Consider the following 8,421-nt stretch of genomic DNA (forward strand, 5'->3'; position numbering starts at 1 on the left):
GCTGTTTTAATGTTAACATTTTCTTGAAGTTTATTGGTAATATATAAAGAGAAAATAACAAGGACAGCATAAATTTACAATAAACTAGAGGTCATCAAAAACAATTTAAGACCATGTAAAGTGTAGTTATTAGAGTAATGTTTGATTTCAGCTAGGCAACAGGTCAGTAAGATTAGGATTATAAGGTTGAACATTTATTTTGATGAAATTAATTACAATTAATATTGCAAACAATCCAGTCTTATAATTACAACCCAGGCAATCTTATATAATAAACACAAAACTAGCCCATTCTAACACAATATCCAATGTTCAAGAACTTAGTGTTGATGTTTTCTCCTTAAATGATACTTAAGCTCAGCTTGTTCAATTTGTCATCAATAAATGAACTTCATTTCCATTCCTCTCTTTCATTGGATAAACTTTAATTCATAAAACATCACAATTTCCGTGCTCTCCTATTACTTTTGTCTAATTTTATTTCATCCATTTTTCATCAAATGCTTGTGTCCATTCTTTATTTCTTTTTGTCTACTTCCTTCAGAATTGATTTTCTAGGTGTTGTTGACAGCATTGTCTTAAGATTTGGATATCATCATTCTTCAATATGTTACGCGTATTGTATGTGAAATATTTATTTATTTGAATTAGATTGATTTTCATGTAAGGTGGAAATAACTAGACTGCAGCTTTTCTTAGGAGGCATAGAAATACTTTAATAATAATGTTATTTGTTTTACGTCCCACTAACTACTATTTTACGGTTTTCGGAGACGCCGAGGTGCCGGAATTTAGTCCCGCAGGAGTTCTTTTACGTGCCAGTAAATCTACCGACTCGAGGCTGACATATTAGAAATACTTTATATACTTATTTAATGGTAATTCTGATTCAGGTATGTCTCTCGATATGTGGTACAAACATATGATTTAAAAGAGTATATTTCAATAAACAAGTGAGGAATGTTTTGACTCATCTAGTTTCTGTAAAAAATTTAAAATTACTTCAGTCAGCGCCAAGCAGCCGACAGATGTTTTAAATCTAGCATGCTGTCAGTGACAAACACGTTGATTGACGTTTAAGTGCATACGTTCAAATAGTTGATTGTAGCTCCCACAGATATCACCCAAATGCAATCTAACTCTCACAGATTCAAAATGAAGGATCAGTATATCAATCGATAAATATGTGAACCTTATTCCTTAGTAAAGTAACTTCCTGTTGACATCCGAACACATGCTATCGTCACTTGTTGAGTAACCGCATGTTTGTTCTCAGTTAGTGTCTTTGTACTCTTGTAAAATGGCCTGTAAATCGTATAAAAGTGCAGATTACTTGCAGGAAAGCAAAATACGGGGTATGTTAGAAGAAATGTGCGCTCACTGTGAGTCGGAAAATCATTCAGTACCTCTATGGAGGAAAGTTATAGCGATTCATCTGATGAAGTCGCTAGTGCTGAACTTGATGAGGTAGGTCCCAGCAATTGTTAACAATTTATTTTCGGAGGATACATCTGGTGTTGATTCAGATGACTGGACAGCCACCGATTAACCTGGACAGATGTCCAATTATTCGAAGAATGCAGGTATGAGTAAATTACCTAGTGATGAATCTTGTATGGCATACTTCATGTTTTTTTCCACGCCAGCATTTCTGTAATTTCTTGTAACAGAAACTAACTGATATGCGGAACAACTTTTGAGCACAGGTGCAAGACCAATTACTAAATACTGCAGGTATGAACATTGGAGGCCTGTTACTCTGGATGAGATGAGAAATATTTGAGAACTCTGGATGATGACTGATATAATTTTAACAAGCCCAAGGTAGAAATATATTGGACAACAAACATGTTTGCTACTCCCATATAAAATGAAGTTATGCCTAGAAATTGCTTGCAGCTCATTTTAAACATTACTGAAATTAACTTGAAATTTTTGTGCTATTATGTATGCTACTTTTCTTTATATGCATTTATATATGTAACTATGTCAAACCAGTTCACCTCCCTTAGAAATGTCTGGCACAGGGCATTTAAATTGCCCCACAATGCTTGGCAGTGAATGTGTTAAAATATGCTTAACCCTGAAAACTCCTATTGCTTACCATGAAAATATAGTGTGAATGTTTCAGGCCTCCCTCTAATCATCAGCACAACTATCAGAAGTGTCATAACTCTCTGTCTCAATTTTCCTCTTCAAATAGATTTTGAGAAATGGCCAGGTTCCTCTCCAGTAATAACTTGTAATACCAGCAACGTACCAGATTTTCAAGTTACTGTATAAGGTTTAGTAAGTCTTATTTCTTTAACAGGCTGTAGTCAAAGAGGTTTCTCTAGTTTGGCTCTTCAGGAATGAGCACAGGAATTTTTATGTTATGTAGATGCCATCAACTTTCACTGCTGTATATCTTGGGACTGGCATGCTACTTCGAGAGGTGAGAATGACCAACAAGTAGCCCTAGTTCAGGAGTACATGCAGCCACTGTAATTCAAAAGGTCAGTTTTTGAAATCAGCCCTTCAGTAAGTATATTCTTGATTTGCAAGCTCAGGCATAACTTCAACATCTGGTAGGAGGGAATATTTGAGAATATATTCTTGAAACTCTTGTGGTCCTTTTAGTCCTTTCCAAAAATGACTAAAATGTTTAAAAAATACTGCATATCCACAGGTGCAAACGGAATTTTATGGACAATAGTGGGTAAGATCAAGTGGTTGGACTCAGTAATCAGTGGTGGAAATGTATGAAGCAACCATAACTTAAAATTCTCTGTAAAACTTGTACCATAGCTATTATAGTGCTGTGTTTTATATGGATCATCTGTGAGAAGTAATAAATTAAAGGATAGCCTGGTCAGAAACAATTCATCAGTTTTCCATTCCAGCTTTGACACTTTGGAAACATTTCTCAGTGATTCATGTGATCCATGTATCATACCAGTTAATGCTCTTTTAGCTTAAGTGATCAAATATTAACATAAAAGTCATAAGGTTGCATACCGGTACTATTATGTTTTGTCTATGATCAAACTTTTAAGAGTTCTTGTATGCTCGTCATCTTTATGGACAATAAACCAAGACAGATATTACAAAAGTGTATTTTGTGTACACTGAATATATTATTAGATACCATATGTTTATCAGTATTTATGACATAAAACATTCCTCAAATGATGTTTTGTTAAAACCAAGGATACTTTTGATGGAACTAGCCTCAGGAATCTGCTCAATAATTTGGATATATCTCTTAAGGTATCCTTGTTCACAGCTTGCCACCTAGTATCATTATTGACAATGTCCGTGGCTCAGCCGGTTAGTCTTTGTCCTTCTGATTCCAAGGTAGTCGATTAATTCTGTGTGAGGTCAGTAGCTTTTGAGGGTATTTAAATGCAACAATTCCATGTCACTGGCTTCTGGCATGTTAAAGAACTCAAGCTGGACAAAATTCTAACACCTTGGCATCATTTTAAATTCAACAGCAAATGAAGGGATATTAAATAAAATTATGAGTTATTGTTCTTATTCTTGTTCCATTCAAATTTTATTTTGGTTTGGTTTGGCTTGGACTTTTGTTATGCATATTCATTTGTCATTTGCTGCAATATGTTAACATCACATCAAACATAATTCATATGAATTTCCTTCTCATACAATTTGTTAATGATAATTGTTCCATCCATAACTTTGCCTCTTACAAAACCTATTTTATGCCATTTACACAATCTACCTTTTTAAATATTGAACTTGCACCCGACAACTAATATATTCTTTTATCATCTAATCATGCCCTTAGAAATCATCTTCTATCCAAGAAGCCAGTAGTTTTAACGGAAGTCCCCAGCATCCATCATAAGTAGTATTCTCCAACAGTTTCCTAGAAACAAATGAGAACTTTATTTATATTCATTCATATTAACAATGCCTAAGCAATTAATTGTAAAAATATTATTTGAGGCAACTACTGCATTAGAAAAATTTTAATTCTACTTGTTGTACTTAGACTTGATGAAGTTCAATAACAGTAACTGCTGAAAAGACTAACAAAGAGTAACAAAGTAGTGAGTGTGTCAATAGCTATTAGTACATCATTAGCATATGTTAGCATACAAAGGGAAAAATAATTTTTTTAATGAACTAATTTGTCATAACAGTGCTATAGATCTAAGGATGTGCTTTATCACTCACAGGATTGATTGCAAACTTTATATATTTTCTCAAATTCATATAAATTGAATAGGTATGAAAAACATCATGACTTTGTTTTAGAATTTTGTCAAAGATGTTATTGTACAATTTTCTTCATTTCATAACATTTTAATAGAAATCATATTCATGCTCCAAACACCAAGGTGTGATGGACAAAAAAGCATTGAAAAACTTGGTTCTCTAGCAGTTATTAAATTTGTGTGTGTCAATAACGATTAATACATTTGCCATTAGCATATAATAGGAAAACTGATTTTCTTAATGAACTAAGTAATTTGTCATAACAGTGTTATAGATCTAAGGATCTACTTTATCATTCACAGGACTTATATATATCTCAAATTCATATGAACTGAATAGGTACTCTACTAAGCTCACCGGACAAAAAAATTAGTCACTTCAGGAGAAATCATTACGAGCATCAATTAATACCATGTAACTACGACTCTAGACTTGATAACTGCCTAGATTCGGTTAGGAAGTGAGTCCACAAGACTGTGCAGATACGTTGCATCCAGGTTAAGCCACCCGCTGAGGATTTGATCACGCAATTCCACCAAATTGCGGGAATGCTGGTATCGGATTTTACCCCTGTTCCAACACGTCCCACAGATTTTCAATGGGGTTCAGGTCAGGTGATTTTTCAGGCCAAGCGAGATGTAATAGGGTGGGGGAGTGTTCATAAAACCAGTCACATATGCGTCCAGTCCGATGAATGGGATACTCATCATGCAGATGTTTACTGAAAGGCAACAACTGATCATCCAAAATGTTTGAATGAACATGCTGGTTCATGTTAATGGTCACCTCAGTGAGCGGGCACAATCCATGACAAGAAAAACACCCCAAAACATCACAGACCCATGCTGGCTTGAAAATGACCTTGCACTCATCAAGGATGAACACACCTCTGGTCCCTCTCAGTCAAGATCTTTTTCCGACCCCAATTCTGACATCGTGTTTCATGGCCACATGTAGTACACCACTGCTTGTAGACTTGTTGAACAGTCTGCTGCAAAACACCAACAAATCCAGCAACTTCACGTACCATATGACCAAGCCATGGCCAAACATGTTTGTCCCTTTTTGCCACTCTGTCACATCCTTACATCTACCCATGTTGACGTACACTGTCCGCTTGAAACATCAATATCTTATTGATCACTACTGCCTTATGCTCACGTAGAGGCTGTGTGCATGCGGTTAGGCACGGGACTCATTCCCTGTGCCATTTATACAGGCTTAACAATCCATCTGTGCGTGCACACTAGGATGAATATCTTTTGTCTGGGAAGTTTTAGCCTAACCAAAGATCACACAAAATCATTTTTAATATAAATTTGCACAGTACCAATATCGCTTATATCAATCGATAATCAGATCAAAACTACAATGTGTGAGATCAATTTCATAATTCACTCATTTAGAATGATAAACTATACTGAAACTACTGTAATTTTCACGCTTCCATTTTTTAAACAGAATTTAAAGTACCCAATTTAGCAGAAAAATATTGTTCATATCTTGCAAAGCATCTGAATCAATAAATGAAAGGGGTATCTACTCCTCTGAAATATATTTCAAATTAATTATAAATTATTTCATAAAACTAGAATTGATTTCAATAGCCTACTTACCTTGCATTTAGTAGACTGATGGACTGCACTATATTTGAGTTGGTAACACAACAGTACCATAATGTTACACTTGCTTTCCTGTACCATATAGGCTACTGGTACCATTTTAGTGACAATATGTGGTATAGTAGGCCCTATTGTGCTAAAAATGTTCTTTCTTCAGCTGTAAAGAAACAAATCCCGTTTTCCTTCCCAAACTACAGCATCACCAATGAACAATTAAAAGGAGACGTTACTACCAACTAGTGACCATCAAATGACTGAAATTCCATAATGATTTTTACACAATGATAAATAAGAATAAGCAAATAATTTAATGAAGTATCATATCGGTATATTACAAAAAGTTTCGCCGCAAAATAAAGCTTCATACAACAAAAATGGTTCGGCGTTAAAGACTCCAAAGCAGCCACTCGAAGAGCCTACGCTGTACGCATGTACAAGATCCGGAACGATTTCAAGGTTATGGTTGACAAAAAAGTTATCTCTTTTGAATGGAGAACAAAACACTTTAACAGTAGGTTTATATAACTCTTTGCAATGTAACAGTACGCCTAAATATATATGTATTTCTCTTACCTGTTGTAAACCCCCTATAACTAAGGAGTAACTTACCTCGAAAGGAAACATCTCATTTATTTTCTCCGAAATATTCAACCTTGCACCTTCTGAACCAAATATAGCGATCGATGGTTCGGCTGGCCATAAACAAAGTCTACATACATTCTTTGGGAATAATCGTGTAGGCCGACTGGTCTTCATATTTATTAGAATACCGGTACCTAGCCCAGTAGTCTAAACTTTCAACAACGCGACGTCCATTCCACCATGTTACGATGTCTTTGTACAAATTCCGGAAGTTGGTATCTCTTACCGGAAGTAAGTCACCAGCTTCAAGGTAATATTAAATACAGAACTGCTCAATCCTTTTATGTCACAGACATATATGTTTTATGTACCGGTATATAACGTGACCGAACTATGTCCAAAGAACACGCTTCAAATACCGCACCGGTACCTAATTAAGAGGAAGTCCTTTTCAAACATTAAATAATAATAATAATAATAACAATAACAATACCATAATAATAATGTTATTAGTTTAACGTCAAACCTTTAACTGTCAACGGACTTAACATAAGTTATTTATTTCTTCCTAGTGGTTTAACGTCGCACTAACACATCGAAGGTTTCCGCCGACGGAAGATTGGGAAGATAGCTACCGCGGCCTTAATTAAGGTCAAATCCCAGCATTTGCCTGGTGTGAAAATGGGAAACCACAGCAAACCATCGTCAGAGCTGCCGACGGTGGGATTCGAACCCACCATCTCTCGAATGTAAGCTCCCAGCTACACGACGTTATCCGCACAGCCAAGTCGCTCGGTGGACTTAAAAGACTCATCTAATTCGAGATATTAAATTGTTCTGAATGTTTACTTCATTTTAAATATTGTATTAAGCATGGTTTGTAGTGGCAGGCCAACTTAAGTTTTGTGCACTATGTTTCTTCTTCTTCCTGACCTTTGCCTTTTATTTGAATTCAGCTTTACATGAGGATATGGCCTAGTTTTATATCCGGATGCACTTCCTGATATCCATCTTAAGCAGAGAAATGTATTCACTATTATGTGTCTCTGTGATGGTTGGTTGTCTGATGCATTGATTTATCAGAATACCTATCTTAAGCAGGGGAATGTATTACTATTACGATTTTAGGTTGTAGTTGGTAGTGTGATGTAATGTTTACCAGAAAGTCAAACATAAGCGAAATTACATGTCTCCGGTGTGGTTGGTAGTATGATGTATAGTATGTTTATGAAAATATGTGTATTAAGACACACCAGAGGAATTAAACAGACATAGTTAATCCCTGGCCCCAGCAGGAAATAGAATCGGGGACTGTGTTGCATGTCTCTGCATTGGTTGATTGTGTGATGTGTTATATGTATTAGGATGAACATAACACCCAGTCTCCAAACCAGAAGAATTAACCATACACTGCTAAAATCCCTGCCCCAGCCGGCAATCAAACTCAGGACCAAATGAACCATTAAGGCAGGAACACTCTAAACAGTACTATACAGGGCATAGGTGCCTATATGACAGTGTGCAGGGGGAGGGCTAGACCTGGTGGTATGTAGTCTTTTTAATATTTGGAAGATGAATGGCGACTTGTGTTCTGCGGTAGAATAACACCCACGGTATCCCCTGCTTGTTGGGGGGGGGGTTATTACCACTTCTATGTAATACAGACTTTTAAATAATTTTCTTGAAAGAAAAACACCTGACTACATTACAATTTTCCTTTTCCTGAGAGCTAGAAGGGGGCCGCGGCAGCCCCTTGCCCCCGGGCATGGGAACCCTTGATACCTGTTTCCTTAAGAGCATGCAAAAATTTAACAGAGAATGCTCCACTGAACAATCTGAGGTAGGGAACCTGTGGTTGGAGAAGTTGTCTTAAGGAGATATGGAAGTAAACTTGTCTACCACTTTGTCTCGCATTACTGTTTTCCAGCTTATTTACAACTAACATGCGTGCAAGTTTACATGGTACTGTGCTGTTTATTTACATGTACATTCA

The 8,421-nt window shown here is 36.1% G+C and overlaps 1 protein-coding gene across 1 annotated transcript in view; it reads right to left on the minus strand.

The window, feature by feature from the left end:
* Positions 1-6,655, minus strand: part of LOC136863106 (transcription factor grauzone) — a 133,348-nt gene extending 126,693 nt beyond the window's left edge. The window contains exon 1 of the mRNA XM_067139444.2: positions 6,456-6,655. Coding sequence (XP_066995545.2) covers positions 6,456-6,602 — 147 coding nt within the window. The 5' untranslated portion in view covers positions 6,603-6,655. The remainder of the gene's footprint in view (positions 1-6,455) is intronic.
* Between the last annotated feature and the right edge of the window lie 1,766 nt (positions 6,656-8,421).

This window comes from Anabrus simplex, chromosome 2 (assembly GCF_040414725.1).
Source record: "Anabrus simplex isolate iqAnaSimp1 chromosome 2, ASM4041472v1, whole genome shotgun sequence".
Taxonomy (NCBI): Eukaryota; Metazoa; Arthropoda; class Insecta; order Orthoptera; family Tettigoniidae; genus Anabrus; species Anabrus simplex.